At 33.2% G+C, this 18276-nt stretch overlaps 1 protein-coding gene across 2 annotated transcripts in view; it reads right to left on the minus strand.

Annotated features, from left to right (window-relative positions):
- Positions 1–18276, minus strand: part of AGPS (alkylglycerone phosphate synthase) — a 141205-nt gene that overhangs the window by 52554 nt on the left and 70375 nt on the right. For both annotated transcript variants that reach the window (XM_032638171.1, XM_032638170.1), the window contains exon 11: positions 8694–8821. In XM_032638171.1, the coding sequence (XP_032494062.1) occupies positions 8694–8821 (128 nt within the window). The remainder of the gene's footprint in view (positions 1–8693; positions 8822–18276) is intronic.

Below are 18276 nucleotides of genomic sequence, written 5' to 3' on the forward strand. Positions count from 1 at the left end.
ACATGGTTAAACTTCCACCAAGAAGCTGCTTTCAGACCACAAAATTTTGACTGTCGTAAACTTTTTAAACATTTATCTTCTGAATAACATTTATCAATAAAATCTTTATCAAAACAATGTTGAGATTTATGAAAATAGAATCACTCAAAAGAACAAAACTTATAAATATATACCTTAACTGTGTGTTATAACATTTTTGCTATTATGTGCTTTTAATTGAACAAATACTTAATTTTATAAAATCACTCATAATACATACCTTATTTTACCCAACAAAATGACTGGTTAGATTCTTATTTTGAACACTGTATAATTTATTTCCTCATCTTTGATACTAAAGGTGAGATAATACAATCTATATTTTTTAAAAGTCATTGCAAAATCTGAAGAACAATATTAGGTAATTTATATACTTAACATAACAATAACCTATTGCCTTACATTTTATAGAATACTATTGTGTACAAGCTGTTTTCATATGTCTTTATTTAATATAAGAAACAACTCTGTCGGGGTAGCAGAACTGGTATTACCCTCATTTTACAGATGAGGATGTAAGAACCAGAGAGACTAAAAGACATGCCTGAGGTCAGATGACTGTAAAACAGTAAAGACAGAACTAGGACCAAGATATCCTGACAGCTAGATGAACGATATTTCAAATACGCCACACAGCCTCAAAAAAAATTAAAAATCACAAAAGACACACACATACTTACACACACAGAGCTTTCAAGTCACATTTGAAACAAAAATTACATGAAAACCATCTTACTTGCTATTTTGCGGTGTTAGTAAAAGTACATTTATAAAATAAAATAAAAAATCTACAACCTGAGTACTTTCAAACCTTGGTATAAACGTATCTTTGTAGTTGGGTTAATGCTTCTAAAAACATTACCAGTTTCCAAAATACTAAAGGAAAATCAATTTTCCTGAAACATTTTTATTAAAACAGGCACATCAACTTCAAATAAAACAAAAAAAGCCTGAGTAGACCACGTTTCTTTTCTTCATAAAATAAACAGAATATCACATATGTATTTATATGTTTGGGCTTAAGCACACCAGTAAAATATGAGAAAGAATTCAGAGCCATTCTGTCATTATTAGAAAAAAAACTTTTAAATTCCTACCAACAACTTGTAAATTCCATCTCTTACTGCCACTCAGATTTTACTTCACCTGTATCTATAGCAGGTGTTATTAATGAAAACAACCCACATAAGCACACATATAACAGAAAATGGAAAAAAAGCATATTACATTTATAGTAAATTTCTAGTGGAATTCAATCTCTGAAATAACTAAAATACAATATGTAGGTCTTGATAAGATCTTAGTTTGAAAGACTATCCACAAAATACATTTTGGGGACAACTGGAATAATTGATTATAGAATGAATACTAGATGGCATTAAGAAATTACTGCTGGACTGACATAGAGAACAAACTAGTGGTTATCAGCTGGAGTGGTGGGGTGGATATAGGGGTGGAGAAGTTGGAGGTACAATCTATTGGGTGTAAGACAAGCTCAAGGATGTATTGTACAACACAGGGAATACAGCCAATATTTGTTAGTAATTATAAATGGAAAGTAGTCTTTAAAAATTGTACAAAAATTTGAAAATTAATTTAAAAAAAAGAAAACCAGGGAAAAAAGTACTGCTGATTTTCTTAGACATGATAATGGTATTGTGGCTATAAAAAAGAACACCTTAATTTTCAGAAGATATATACTGAAGTATTTGGAAGTCAACTGTCATAATGCCACTTAATTTCAAATGGTCAAGGAAAAATACACAAATATGTAAAACAAACAGCAAAATGTTAGTAATTTTTGCATATACAAGATGAATATACAGGTGACCACTGTACTATTCTTTCAAAGTTTGTGTATGCTTAAAATTTTCAAATAAAAGTTGAAAAAATAAGTGAGAAACTTGCTTCAGGGCACTTGCTACATACAGCAACTGATATTCAACTATATTGAATATGATTTTAACTTGACAGCTGAGTTATATAAACTAGTCAGTCATCCACTGTTCCTATTTATACTGAGGCAGAGTTGATGATTACATACTAATATATTGAAAAAAGAATTAAAAGCTATAGAAAGCTTTTTGTATCTAGATAATAAATATTAAATTCACTTTCAACACTGACTTTTAAAAATTATCAAAATCAAACCAACAGCTTTAGTAAGTCTCATGTTTTAATAGTGCCACATTTTTTAAAAAGTCAGTGAAGGGAGTTTTGCAGTTATTGTCACAAGTAAATTCTCATAAGCAAAGCACAGCATCAAGACTGCTTTAGATTCTCCAGTAAATAACCTGTAAGTCACTATGCATCATTCTAAAAATACAAAGGAGGAAAAGTTTCTTAGAATTTTAAATCAGAAGTCATGACACCTAATTAAATAGGAGCCCTTATAATCAAAAAACCAAAATAATATTACTATTCTTAAAAAACATTCAAACTAGATTACTATGCTTACAGTTAAGATTAGGTTATATTTTAATGCTATAAAACTACTTTGGTAAGTAAAAAAAATTCAAAATAACTCCTTTAAAAGTTAAAGACATCACAAATTCTGAGAATTTGAGCTCTAAATTCAATCCCGTGCTATACAATTATGCTCTGCTAGAGTATTCCATAGATGAGGAAAGGGAAAAAGGGTCCTTGAGTTAAAGTGACCCCTGGTGGTAGGTGATCAGAACTAACCTGAGAGGGGATATTTTTACCTAGAAATTTTAATGGTGGGTTGATGATACATTCAGGGTATTTAAGGAACACTCAAACAAAAACTGCTTACTTGAAGTGGAGTTAATGAAATAACTGATTTTGTTTTTATTATGATAAATGCACTCTGACTAAAATCGCTTAGGTCACCTGCTTGTACTTTATACTTTAGTAAATAGTCTAAAAAAATCATGAGAAATTCATTATGGACTAATAAATAAATATCAATATCTTTGTTTTATCTGAGCAAAGAAGAAATAAATGAACCACAGTGACCTCAAAGCATGGGTATATGACTGACTAAGTCAAATTGCTGCCAATTTCTTCCCTTTAATGACGCTACAACCAGGAATTTACTTGAATACGTAACCTGAAAAATAAAAAACAACCACTCTAATTAGTCTTATAAGAAACACATCAAAAGATTTCTGCAAAATTTGTTTTTATGGAACTAAGTCATATTGCTTTCTTGTCACAGGGAAAACCAGAACTCGCACTTCAGATGAGACACATTGTTCGAGGAGGTATCTTAGTTTACTAGCTACTGGCGAAAGAAATTCAATATTAACATGTTTCATACGTCTGCATGATTTCTTCTAACTTCATAAGGATAAACTATAAAATATAAGCACTGAGTGGCAGTCCTCTATCTCTGGTATCTTGGTTAAAAAATGAATAATCTTTGAATTGAAAAGGTTCGTTTTTTCAAGGAGTAAATCAAACTTTCAGTATAGACTCTGGAATGGCCCTAGTTCCTGAGCCTTAAAACTATTCTGGAGATAGTCTACTAACATACTGTATCAGAAGCTAATGCTTCAATACCAAACCCCTTGTATACGGCTATACAAAAATTTAAGCACAGAAAATTTTATCATGATATGCAGTATCTTTGGTGACTGTTAGAAGACAGAAACCATGTCTATTTAACTTACATAATATCAACTGCACTATGTTGGATATAAAGTTAAAAACATACTCTCCCACATAAAAAACACAATAAAATAAAGGATATTAATTTAATTAATAAATTAATTTTAAAAGTCCAAAAAAAGGATATGTAAAAGAAGAGAATTCTGTTAAATCAAATTTCTAGGTATAAAAGCTTAAAATGTAGACAGAATTAGTTCTTCCTCTAATAATAAATTGGAATTGACACCACAGATGAAATCATGCAATATTTAAGGCTACTGGTAAACTGGTTAATCCTATTAGAAAGGATACACTGGTTTATAGCCAGGAATCTACACTGTAAACAAGAACTTTTTTAGCAAGAGAATTATCTCTTCGTTTTAAAGAATGAAACAAATACATAATACAGGGTAGATATTTCCCTCCACTTATGTTAAGGGAAGGGGCAAAAGTTAATGCCAAACAGTCTCCTGGTCAAAATTGTACATTTTCAGTTTAGTAAAGGTGTAATGACTAGAGCATGTCTCATAACTGTCCTCAAGTCTGATACATTTTGCTGGATCACACAGTAAAGAATCCAATTAACCAAACATTTGGCTAGGTTATTCTCTCTGCTTCAGAGGGAGAAAAACATGACATCAAAAAATGATTTAAAATAACAATTCCATTTTCTATATGTAACAAATTATCTCCAAGAATTATCACTTAATATAAATAAGCTTTAAATGTTTTACAATATAAGTGCTAAACCTAACTCCTTTCAATTTATTTGAACCCCTATAGGATAAATCAAGTTGAAAACAGAACAATTCAGAATTAAGATATAACAGTCTGAAGTGTCAGACATGAACTATGTATATCTTCCGAAATTACGGTCTAAACTCACTAGAAAAAAATACCCTATCAGTTTAAAATTGTTTAAAATAAAAGTGATAGTAGGTAGAAAGGGCCATCCCTTGTCAAAAGAAAAAGCTGCCTTTTAATCTGTAATTCTAAAAACCTAGTTCTGATACTGAGAAATACAGTTTTCAGAGGAATTTGTACTAATCCATGCCACATACAGACAGTCAATGTTTCCTCATAATGGAACAAATTGGTCCTCTCTCAATACCACAAGGCATAACTCCTAAGTTTTTATTGGCAAATGGTGGGGGAAGATCCCAAACTTTGTAAATTGCCTTTGAACTTGTTTCAACACTCCATGTTCCCTTCAACCCTTGTAAAAACATACTTCCCATTTTAAAACAAACAATAAAAGAGAAAAATAAAATATTATATCTGACACTGATATTCTGATTAAAAAACACAATTTTCCCCCCTCTTGAGAAGCTACAGTAGGAAATCTACTCTCTGAGAAAATCTTAAAAGCCACTTACCCATCTACTGAGTAAAGCTGGAGATTCTACTGGACTGCCACTTATGAGATAGAATCACATTAATCTTCCACTAAATCTTCCTTTCTAGCGCCTCACAAGGCAGTGAAGTACTGAAAGAGGACAATTCCTCACATGGACAAAGATCAGATGAGTGACCTTAGTAGAATCCTTCTGCTGCCAGTATAAAGTTGCTTTATTTATTTCCTTCAGTAAGAATAGTGATAAAAATATACACAGAGCCCACCTAGCTATCTGTGAACAATCATGTCCGCTTCTTTCCAAAAGATACTCATCCAAAAGCAACTTGAGTCTGAAAATAGTGCAAAAATGGAAGTGCTATGAAATGACAGTGAGGAATTACAAGCAGCCAACTCATTACTCAATCAAGAATTTGGCACAATCGTAAACCGTGTACCGTCTATTTTAATGGATCTTAATTTCCTTGCTATCAACTGAAATTCCAAATCACAAACTGAACAATGACTAGTGCCAAAACCTGATAATTTTCTCAATTTTTCTGCTTGAGAATACTGTTATAAAGCAGGGCAGCATATACAGTACCATTCTTGACACATGAGATTTGTATACTCTATAAACTAATATACAAATGTCCCTAAACATAATACATTTACCCATTTCCAGGAAAGGGAATGCCTCTCTATATGTGCAGTATAACAAGAGTAAAAAATGCAGCTTCCCCAAATAGTGGAATATTTCCAAATCCCAGTAACTATTCTTAGCAAGTGTTTCATTCATAAGAGCAACATTTGAGAATGAAATATTATCTATCTAGACTTTTCAATCAGTTTCAAGTAAGGCAAGCTTTCCAATTACATGGTATTTTTGTCTCTAAAAATTATCTACTACTAATTACAGAGAACCAAATTATTAAAACTATAGATTAGAAAGGAGCTTTCTTTTTGACCTGGTTTTAAACCACAGGGTGGCACTTTCTATCAATCATCACCTTTATTTATCCCAAGATATATATATTCAATATAGTTTTGTGTAGTGAATTTAGATTATGGTCATATTGTAAATATACAAAGAATTTTTAAAAAAACTTTTACTGATTTATGCAAAGATGAAGAAAAATGTTACCACCTGCCTTTCATTATCACAAGTAGCTCTTATCTGTTACTTTCTATCAGGAGCATATTAAATTGTAACAAAAACTGCAACAAATTGTACCAACTATTTATGTTTAAATTCAATATTTCCAATTTTAGTGAAATTATAAATTAAGGATTTTGACATTTGTACACCATTTCTCATTAATGAAACCTAAGACAGATTTACATGTGAGTATTTTTAATGCGGAAAAGCAGATGGAGCACTCAGGAAAGCATAAAATATGTCTACTTCTATTCCAAAGATCATATAACAACACTTTTTAACAAGTCTACTAAATCTGTGTTCAACAGAGGGGAGGTATTGTGAAGGGGCAGAGTTGGCCGAGATAGACTGAGTGTGTACTCATTAAGATCTTCTATTAAAAATACAAATCAGACTAGTTTTATAAATTCTGTAATTATTTTAAAAATCTAATTTGGCATTCATGTTTATTTTGCCATAAAAAAAATGGAGGCAATAATGGTCAACTAAAAACATGCCATTCAAAACTTGAACAAGAGGGACAATATAAACTGTATCTTTAATAATAAAGCTTTTCTTGGAGGGGTATAGTCAAGCTTGACAAAGATGAAAAACAAATAAAAATAAAAGTAGTTAACACAAAGAATGAACTACAATACAAATTGAAAACACTAGAATAAAAAATATCTCATTAAGGAAGATTTGAAATTAATCAGAAAATATCTATTTATGGAAAATATTTGCTTTTATTTTGATTTTTAATTGGTGAATTTATGGTTATTTTCTTAAAAAGAACAAAAAAAACCCTAGTTTCCCATTCTTCTAGGAATGAATTCACAGGCAAAACCATAAGGCTCTTCAAGTACTTCTTTTGTTTCTTAATACCTGAGGTATCTTAAATTTGAAGTTACTTCCTTGGCCTTTAAGTGATGGAAGGGTTTAGCAACAAGTTATCAGAACACACGTGAACTTTACTGCTCGGTGCTCAAATATTTACATCTAAAACTTATCTCCACTCCTTTATTCAATAATTCTACTTTTAAATATTACTGCCATCTCGTTATTTTAGCAAACATAGCATAATACTAGCTCCTCAACCATAACATAATATCCTCAAAGTTCAAGTGAATTAGGAGCTCTTAAGGATTTCAACATCACTTCTGCGTTAACACCACCAAAGTAACCTGCCACAAGTTCAAGAATGTTCATTCCATGACTATACGTGTCTTTTAAAACTCTTCCCTTTACCTAGGAGTAAGACAACCAAGATTAAGGAGCCTATGACTAAATCTTGATGAGGGGAAAAAGCAATCTAAGGATAAGTAACTGAAGCTACTTGGAAATTATAAAAATTACCCTTCTCAACTGTTAGATTAGGTGATCATATAGTTGGACTTCTTAAAAGTGAGAAACTGTAAGAAAGAATGAGTGTCTCAGAAGGCAAAACTGAGTGTATGGAATAAAGAGCACTGGAAATGGTAAATATAACATTTTTTTTTACTCATTTTATATATTTTTAAAACATTAATAGTGGTTTGGTTCTCTTGGAATGGTATGAAGATAAGACTCAGTATCTTACAAAGTCCGCAATGAAACGGAGTACTTGCTAGATACCACTCTTTTTCCTTATCAGATCCTCCCTCCACCCTACTCTGAATACCCAGAAGCTGACCTATATGGGTCACATCAGAAAGCTCCCTTGCACTCAAGATTCAAATTGGGTATAGCTGATGGGAAGTATTAAAGAACTCTGAGTTTGGAGAAAGCAAGAAGAGAGAGGCTGGAGTATATTCCCTTGACTTCCTCCCTGCTGGGAAATGTTGAAATAAGAATTTTTTCACAAACCATTATAGTTTAAACAATGAACCAAATGTCTAAAGAAACGCAAGAACTCCCACACTGATACACACAACTAACGAAGAAATAAAATTACTTGGCATTATTTAGTCTTTTTAAAACCCTTGACAATATATCCTTTTTTTTAAAGAAAGGGAAAGTGGGAATTCTTCTTAGCTTATATCTAAATATCTTGTATTATGTTATACTATATTATATTACTTACTTTAAGATATAGCTAAGGAAATATTAAAAAACAAGTAAGGCCTAGTAGCAGCACATTCTAAGAACTGATAAAGTTTGATTACTTATATTTAATTTCTGTATTTTGGGGCCATTAATATTCAGCCAATTATTTTAATTTCAATAAATATCTTAAGAAAAATGAAATATTACTGCAATTAATCACAAAATATCTTACCCAAAAATAACTTAAGAAAACATTCAATAAAGGCAGAGACATTTGAAGCCATCAACTCAGGTACATACCTTACCTTGTCTTAAAATTGTACAGCGTTCTTTAAACCAAGAAATAGATGTATAATTACTCAAAGAAATAGCAACTGAACTTAAAGGGATGATTTTACAACATTACCTTTTCATATAGAACTGGGTAAAAATCACAAATATAACACAACTAAATATGAAGATTATATGTGACATATCAAAATCAACTATGCAGCAGAATTTTTAAAATATAAATATATATGGGTGGGTTTTTGTTTTTGTTTTTACCTGTTTTGCAATTTCTCTTAAACAGGCTACTCCTCGTTCAAAATTAGGGAAAGCTACTGAGCCATACTTTTGGTATTCAGGGATTGGTCTGATTTTTATTGTAGCTTCTGTTATCACACCAAGAGTTCCTGAAAAAGAAGGGGGAATAATCCAATATATCACATGCCAATTTTCTATATCATATTTAAATCTACTTTATCTATTTATTCTACTAATTTATTCTATTAATCGTATTTAAATCTATTTAATCTATTCTATGTGGGGAATAATGGCTACTCAAGTCCTTCTAGAAAAACATCTAAGCAAATTTTATAATTTCTAAAAAAAGTTTTTTTGGAATACATTTTTCTTAGTTATGTATAAATATTTTAAAACATTTTTAAGGTAACCTTTCTCCAAAGAGGTTAATTTTAAATAGTTTTTAAAGTATTACAACTTATTAAAATTTAAATCTGAAAAACAACAGGTTTTTTTATATCTCATATGCATTCAAACAAAAGTATATTTTGATAGTTGAACCTATTTTTACTATGACAACAATTTATTGGGGCAAAAAGAATCTAATTTTCTATGAGAATTTAAGTTGACAGAAGAAATTAGAGAGACTATTACACTTTGCCTTTTTTCCTAAGAATTCATACAAAGAAAAGATAAAGGCAATATTAAGATGCCCTTAGAAGAAAAAAAAAACATATTTCAGAGACAAAATAGTTATAAATAGCTAACAGAAGAGGACCATCAATGAAACAAATGTCCTTTTGTTTATTACATGGAGGAGTGGAGGACAAATCAGAGAGGAAAAATGCAAGTTAAATATAACTACATGATCTAAATAGCTATGCTAAAATATTTGAAGAGACATAGTTAAAAATAATTGCATTCAAGAACCCAAGCTTTCAAAATCAGTGCTTTCTAATGTACAAATGATATGAATTATTATTAATACTATTAAGTAAATTTTCTTAGAATCATGAAAAAAAGAATGAAAGGGAAATACGAAATTATAGAACTTAATTACAATACTAGAAATAAGTTAAAGTATCACAAAAATCAATGCTTCCAATAAATTTATAATATACCTAAAGTAAAATGTTAATATATAATACTGTAGAAGATTAAAAACTATGAGTCCACAAAGAGTAAACTACATTATATCACAATATGTTTGTCACATATACAAATGATTTCCTACTTAGATAGCAAATACAACCCTATTATGATTTGTAAAATCACAAAAGCTCTGCAAAGTTGGCCTGACTAATATTTGAATAAAAAGATAGATATATCTTGTACATTTTAAAAGACAGTAAGAGTGACTAGACTTTCTCTTTTATTTTAGCATCTTTATTGAGATATAATTCACAGACAATAAAATTCACCTATTTAAAATGTAAAATTCAATGGCTTTAAACTATTTACAGATATATGCAACTATCACTACTATCTAAGTTTACAACATTTTCATCACCCCCAAAAATAAATCCCATACCCATTTTCCCCACACACACCTCAGCCCTAGACAAACACCAGTATACTTTCTCTCCAGAAATTTGCCTATTCCGAGCATTTCATATAAATAGAATCTTACAATATGTGGCCTTTTGTGACTGGCTACTTTCATTTACATGTTTTCAAGGTTCATCCATGTTGTAGCATGCACTAAGTACTTCATTCCTTTTAATTGCTGGATATTATTCCATTGTACGGTATGGACATTTGGGTTTCTACTTTTTTTTTTTTTTAAACTCAATTACCAGCTTGTTATAAAAGGAAACAACTCAGGAACAATCAAACAGAAGAGATGCACAGAACAAAGTATGGGGGAAAAGGTGCAGAGTTCCCAAGCCCTCTCCAGATACACCACCCTCCCAGCACTTCCATGTGTTTACCAACCCAGTAGTCCTCTGAAACTCATAATTTAGGGATTTTTATGGAGGCTTCATTACACAGGCATGATGACTAAACCACAGATATGGGTGACTAATTCAACTTCCAGCTGCTCCTCTCCTCTCCTCTCCTCTCCTCTCCTCTCCCCTCCCCTCCCTAGAGGTCAGGGGGTGAGGCTGAAAGTTCCACAGGTTTCCATATTTTCGCTACTATGAATAATGCTACTACAAATATAGGTGTAAAAGTTTGTATGTGGATATGTCTTCCTTTCTTTTGGATAGATACACGAACTTTCTTAATTTCAAAAAACCTTTGACCCTGTTCCATGTAACACTCTACCTCAGCTACCTTTCCTGAAACTAAGTTCTAGGCAAGGGCAGCTAAGAGGTGAGGAGGGGCTCACTTCTTGCACCCAGCCTAAATTGGTGGGACAGAGACTCTACTTTGAGTGATGCACTAAGCCTATGGTCCCAACCCTTTGCCCTGGCTTGTAAAGGGCTGGTATCTTGCCAGGAGAAGCAAACCAAACCTACTTTCCTTCCTCCTTCTCCCCAGCACTTAGTTTCTAAAGTAAGGGTGTCCTCAGAGAAAAACATGCCACTGTCCCCATACCCATCTCCACAGCCTTAGCTCAGAGATTTTGCCAGAGGAAGAAATAAGCCATAACACAGCTCCCAATCTTTTTTTCGAAGATTATTTACAGCAGAGCATGAAGAAGTTCAAGAGGTTTCAAGAATACTCTTGAAAACAGTGGAGGATGTGGTAAAAGGTAATCGGGAAGACATAGATAAATTTATTGGAGATATAGGCAAAATTGCAGGCCTGGTTTGCCTGGTTTGCCTGGTAGAAACCTGGGGATACTGGAAGTCCTAGGTACAGCGACCAGGCAAGAGAAAAACATAAAAGACATAAAAACTGGAAAGGAAGAAGTAAAACTGTCTCTATTTGTAGACGACATGATTTTATATATGGCTGGCTATACCATGCCATTTTATATAAGAGATAAATCTGCAAATTCTGTTATCTGCAGGGGTTTCTGGAAGCAATCCCCTGCAGATACTGAAGAACAACTGTACAGAAAACCCTAAAGAGTCAACCAAAAAACTATTCAAACTAATCAGCAAATTCAGTACAGTTGCAGAATACAAAATTAACATACAAAAATCAGAAGCATTTCTATACATTAACAGTGAATTTTCTGAACGAGAGATAAAGAAATTAATCCCATTTACAAGAGCATCAAAAGCAATAAAATACTTAGGAATAAATTTAACCAGGGAGGTAAAATATCTCTACTCTGAAAACTAGGGCACTGATTGAAAAAAAAAAAAAAAATTGGGTCTTCCCTGGTGGTGCAGTGGTTGAGAGTCCGCCTGCCGATGTAGGGGTCATGGGTTCGGCCCCGGTCCGGGAAGATCCCACACGCCGCGGAGCGGCTAGGCCGTGAGCCATGGCCGCTAAGCCTGCGTGTCCGGAGCCTGTGCTCCGCAACGGGAGAGGCCACAATACTGAGAGGCCGCCTACGGCAAAAAAAAAAATAAAAATTGAAGAAGACACAAGTAAATGGTAAGGTATCCTGTGTTCATTCATGGGTTGAAAAAATTAGTATTGCTAAAATGTCAGTACTACCAAAAGACATCTACAGACTCAATGCAATTCCCATCAAGATTCCAATGGCATTTTTTACAGAAAAACAAACAAAATCACTCCTAAAACTTATATGGAACCACAAAAGACTCCAAATAGCCAAAGAAATTCTGAGAAAGAAGAACAAAGCAGGAGGCATCACACTTACTGATCTCAAGCTATACTCTAAAGCTATAGTAAAGAGTATGGTACTGGAATAAAAACAAACAGATCAATGGAACAGAATCAAGAGCCCAGAAATAAACCCAAGCATATACAGTCATATAATATTTGACAAAGGAGCTGATAGTACTTAAAGGAGAAAACACAGTCTCTTTAATAAATGGTGCTGGGAAAACAGGACATTGACATGTAAAAGAATGAAACCTGACACCTATCTTACACCACTCAAAAAAATTAACTCAAATGTTTAAAGGCTTGTATGTAAGATCTGAAACCATGAAGCTCCCAGAAGAAAACATAGGGGAAAAGCTCCCTGACATATGTATTGGTAATGATTTTTTGGAAATCACACCTAAAGCACAAGCAACAAAATAAAAAACAAGTGGGACTACATCAAACTAAAAAGATTCTTTCTGCACAGCAAAAGAAACCATAAACAAAGTGAAAAGACAACCTACAGAATTGGAAAAAATATATGCAAACTATTTATGTGATAAGAAGTTAATATCTAAAATATATAAAGAACTCATACAACTCAATAGCAAAAAAGAAATAATTCAATTAAAAAAACAGGCAAAGGACCTGAGTAGACATTTTTCCAAAGAAGATACACAAATGGCCAACAGGTACATGGAAAGATGTTCAACATCACTAGGGGAAGGCAAATTGAAACCACAAAGAGATATCACCTCACACCTTCCAGAATGGCCATTATCAAAAAGATAAGAAATAACAAACACTGGCATGGATATGGAGAAAAGGGAACCCTTGTGCACTGTTGGTAGGATTATAAATTGGTGCAGCCACTATGGAAAACAGTATGAAGGTTCCTAAAAAAATTAAACATGAAACTACCATATGATCCAGCAATTCCACTTCTGGGAATATATCTGAAAGAAACAAAAACACTAACTCAAAAAGATATTTGCAGCCCCCCATGTTCATAGCAGCATTATTTACAACAGCCAACCACAGAAATAACCTAAGTGTTCATCAATGAATGAATGGATAAAGAAGTTGTGGTATATATATATATATATATATATATATATATATATATATATACAATGGAGTATTATTCAGGCATAAAAAAAAAATGAGGAAATCCCTCCATTTGTGACAACATGGATAGACCTTGAAGGCATTACGTAAGTTAAATAAGTCAGATAGAGGAAGACACGTATTATATGATTTCAATTTTATGTGGAATCTAATAAAAATAAACAAACAATAAAAATACACCAAACTCACAGAAAAAGACATCAGATTTGTGGTTACCAAAGGCAGAGGGTAGGGGGAGGAAGGTGGTCAAAAGGTACAAACTTTCAGTTATAAGATAAATAAGTATCAGGGATGTAATGTACAATATGATGACTACTGTTAACGCTGCTGTATGATATACAAGAAAGTTGTTAAGAGAGTAGATCCTCAGAGTTCTCATCACAAGAATAATTTTTTTTATTGTATCTATATGAGATGATGGATGTTAACTAAACCTATTGTGGTAATCATTTCACAATATATGTAAATCAAACCATGATGCTGTACACCTTAAATTTATACAGGGATGTATGTCAATTATTGCTCAATAAAACTAGGGTAGGGGGGAACAGTGGGGAGGACCCCTCCTAAGCTCACAAAAAATCTCAAACAATAACCCTAGGAACTATCCTTTCTAAGGGATACATTTTAAACAGGTGAATTTTATGGTATGTAAATTATATCTCAATAAAACAAAGGAAACTTCAGAGTTATCTTCTTAAACAAGGAGCTATGAGCCATACATTTTAGAAATAGGGGTATTTTTAGAGACAGGTATCTTAGGCTACAGAAAGAGTCTAAATGAACTCTAAACCTTTGCCAGAAAGAGGCATAAGGCTGACAGACTATGCTGCCTTCTCATCCACCAACACAGAATTATCTATTACACCTATTCTTTCTTACCAAGACAAGTAGTATCACTTTAATTTTTAAAGTTGCTAATTCTTCTGCCACTATACTGATGCCATCCCTAAGCTTATTTGTAATTTTTTCTACTCTTTTCAACATTTTTCGAAGGTCCTGGTAGTCTTAGAATTAACACCTCATGCTGAAAGTTGTTTCTACAAACAAACTGAAATTTGTCAGGCATAGCTCCTAAAGGCATGAATCATCTTTTCTATTTATTCTAATCTCTCCGCAGAGTACAGAAAACTTTAATAAATATTTGTTCAAACTCAAAGGTCACCAGGTTGAAATTCATTAAGGAAAAGAAAGTTGGGGGTTGGGGTAGGAGGGAGGTCCAAGAGGGAGGGGATACATGTATACATATAGCTGATTCACTTCATTGTACAGCAGAAACTAACACAACACCGTAAAGCAATTTTTCTCCAATAAAAAAGTAAATAAATAAATAAACTCAAGCGGGAAAACTGTGAAAAGAAGGTTAGTATAAGCCTTGATTTTAGACAGGAAAATTTCTCTATTTAAAATTAAACTCCAGGGACTTCCCTGGTGGCACAGTGGTTAAGAATCTGCCTGCCAAGGCAGCGGACAAGGGTTCGAGCCCTGGTCCAGGAAGATCCCACATGCCAAGGAGCAACTAAGCCCGCGTGCCCCAAATACTAAGCCTGTGCTCTAGAGCCCACGAGCCACAACTACTGAGCCCATGTGCCACAACTACTGAAGCCTGCGTGCCTAGAGCCCGTGCTCCACAACAAGAGAAGCCACCGCAAGGAGAAGCCCGCGCACCACAACGAAGAGCAGCCCCCACTCACCGTAACTAGAGAAAGCCCACGCACAGCAAGGAAGAACCAATGCAGCCAAAAATAAATAAGTAAATTTTGAAAATAATTTTTAAAAAATAATAATAAAAAATAAATAAAATTAAACTCCAAGTTCCTGACTTTTTGTGAAATATTTCTTTACATCTCAGAAATAAAGCCATTTGAAAATATTTCTATAAATTACCACATATAATATAACCTAAATATAATCCAAAGAAAAAATCAGAAACCATTTAAAAGCCAATCAATGAGGGTCTGCTTAAATAGAACAGAGTACATACCAATGGAACATCAGGTAGCTGCCAAAAAGAATGAAGTGGTTCTAAATGTGATGATTTGAAGTGAGCATTATAAAATTATGTATAAATCAAAGAGTAGTAAACTCCCATTTGTGTTTTTAAAAACACATACATATACGCTTATAAATAGCAAGAGTGTTTACTCTGGGCAAGGGAGATGCCTAAAAGACAGGGATAGAAGGCAGATTTTTCCCTATACATCTTTTGTACCTTTTGAATTTTGTACATGTATGTACATATTTTAACTTTGTACATGTAATTACTTACTCAAAAAGTTTATTTAAAAATATATATGTATAAAACATTGGCAAACTTTCCTTAAAATTCTAATTCTACATCCAAATTCTAAGGTACTAGTAAGAAGTGACCATGCCTTAAATTTCTGTACACCCATATTGCCTCATACGTATAGCATACATTCTAAAGTGGTAAAACCCACCATAACACTATAAGTAAGGTTAAAAAATAAAAATTAGTAAAATGAGACTTTGCATTGTTGCAAGGTTAATGAAATGACCAAGGCAAGTCTGTGCAACTATCCAGCTATGAGTTCTGCAGCAGGGGTTAGGGGTTGGGGGGGTCCCCACTGTAAAAGAAAACTCCATCCAAGTCCCAAATGCAGTCAGGCACAAGGCATTTCTTCCATCCAGATTTATATTCAAATTAATCTAACCATAAATGTTTACATCTAAATTCACTTCATTGAAAGGCTCACTTCTGTTGGGCTTTATTATATTTATTGATTCTTTTGCTCTGGGAATTTTATGTCAGTGGAGTGACATAAAACTACTTAGATTACTTATCACTTGATTATATGCACATTATACCAATATTTTATATCCACTTTATATAATTGCTTGTGACAACTCCATGGCAATGTGACATCATAGAGGCTTATATGTCATTTACTTTCTGTTTCAATAAAAATATGTTACTGTAAATTTTAGAATTTTTTGTTTTATAATTTCAAATATAGTGTTCTTAAGAAAACTGAAAGCTTCAACTACTAGCTAATACAAAATGCAAGTATTTGCTTGACATAAATAAAATCTTTCATAATTTGAAAATATACGTTCAGGTGACCTCAGGACTGAGAAGAAAGGTAATCATTTGATTCTGAATCTTCCCTCTCCCTCTACCCTCCTCCCCTCAAACATGAAAATCAACAAGGAAAACAAATAAAACCACACAGGACATACACTTTAGTATTAAAAGGAGACAAGAAAACACTATGACTTTCTAATTACCCATAAGTAGAGATAAAAATAAAAAACTCCAACAGACCTTCTACAGCCTTCCAGCTGCTACAAGCTTATAAGGGCAGAAAGTGAGTAAGGGCGGGGGGCGTTTAGAAGACTCCCTAAGAAAGAGTAGAGGGTAGCAGAGGACTTAAAGTAAGCAGAGACAAAATCAACCGCGGAAAGCAAAAGTGCAACAATAAACTCCAAATACTGTATAAGACTTGGTAATCCATTACCCTGGCTATGAGGAGGGGTTTGAAAATGGAAGTAACCAGAAATGACACCCTTGGAGAAGTAAGGGAAGTATCTTCAAAGAAGCATCAAATTATAGGAGTGTGGTACTCCTCGGAGACAAGGCAGTGGAGGGAAAGAATAAAATTAGGAGGAAAATTAAAGATCTGATAGAAATGAAAGAGAAACAGGACATGCCATGGCTTCTCCCACCAAAAACACCACCATCTATAAAGCAAATAGCACAAAAGAGGGTAGAAGTGACAGAACAGAACACTCTCAAACTAGGAACCCTTTCCAAGTAATAACAGGCACAGAAAAAAGCAGACCAAATCCATACAAAACTACTGCAAAACATCAGAAAATGGAAATAATAGCTTTTCTGCTGATGAAAAGTATCCCCCACAAAACCAACCATGATCCTGAAGAAAACTGTAAACACAGCATTTCAAACTCAATTAAACACTGTCAAACAAGCATTTGGGGATATGAAAAAATAGCTGAATTAGAAACATAAACAGTAAAAACATAAATGGACAAAAAACAAGATAAAATGAAATAAACGATGACCAAACTCAGGGAAGAAATAGAACAACAAAACATTAAAAAAAAATGAAGGCTGGGTTACAAGGTATCCAAAGGAGAAGAGAGAATAGATTCAAATGAAAACTTAATACAGGGCATTGAAGAAAAGCCAGAAAGTAACCAAGAGAATTAAAATAAAATAAAGAAGTTGAGAAAAAAGAGAAATCATGGATGAAATGAAAAATAAGCAAAGAAAGTCAGACAAATGTATAACTGGTGTCCCTGAAGAAGAAAAATCAAAACAGCAGGGGGAACAGAATCCAAAACCCTAATATTTAACTCTACAATCCAAAGAAAAACTTTACAGAAATAAAAGAAGACCAGCATATACACAGAGAAAGGGTCCACTGACCAGAGCAAAATGACCCACAAAAATCAACTCTCAGTTGTAAAAGTAAACTTTAATGATAAAGAAAAAAAAATCCTCACTGCCTCCAGGCAAAAAGTCAAGAGAATTGGCATTAGATTTCTTTAAAACAACATACAAAACCAAAGCAACAGTGGAATAGTATTTTCAAAAAACAAGGAAAAAAAGTGTGACCCATGAATATTAAAGCCACTCAAGCTGTCCTGCAGGTATCAAGGTCATAGAAAAGTAGTTTAGAACATTCCAGAACTCATGGGATATACGAATGTGCCTTTCCTGAGGAATCTAAAGGATGAGCTTTATTTAACCAAAAGATGAAGTAAAACTACACAGAAGGACTGATAGTAAGCTTTTCATCTATTTCATTTTAGAGCAAAGGCTAAAACAAGGGTGGGTAAC

Source organism: Phocoena sinus, chromosome 7, assembly GCF_008692025.1.
Source record: "Phocoena sinus isolate mPhoSin1 chromosome 7, mPhoSin1.pri, whole genome shotgun sequence".
Taxonomy (NCBI): Eukaryota; Metazoa; Chordata; class Mammalia; order Artiodactyla; family Phocoenidae; genus Phocoena; species Phocoena sinus.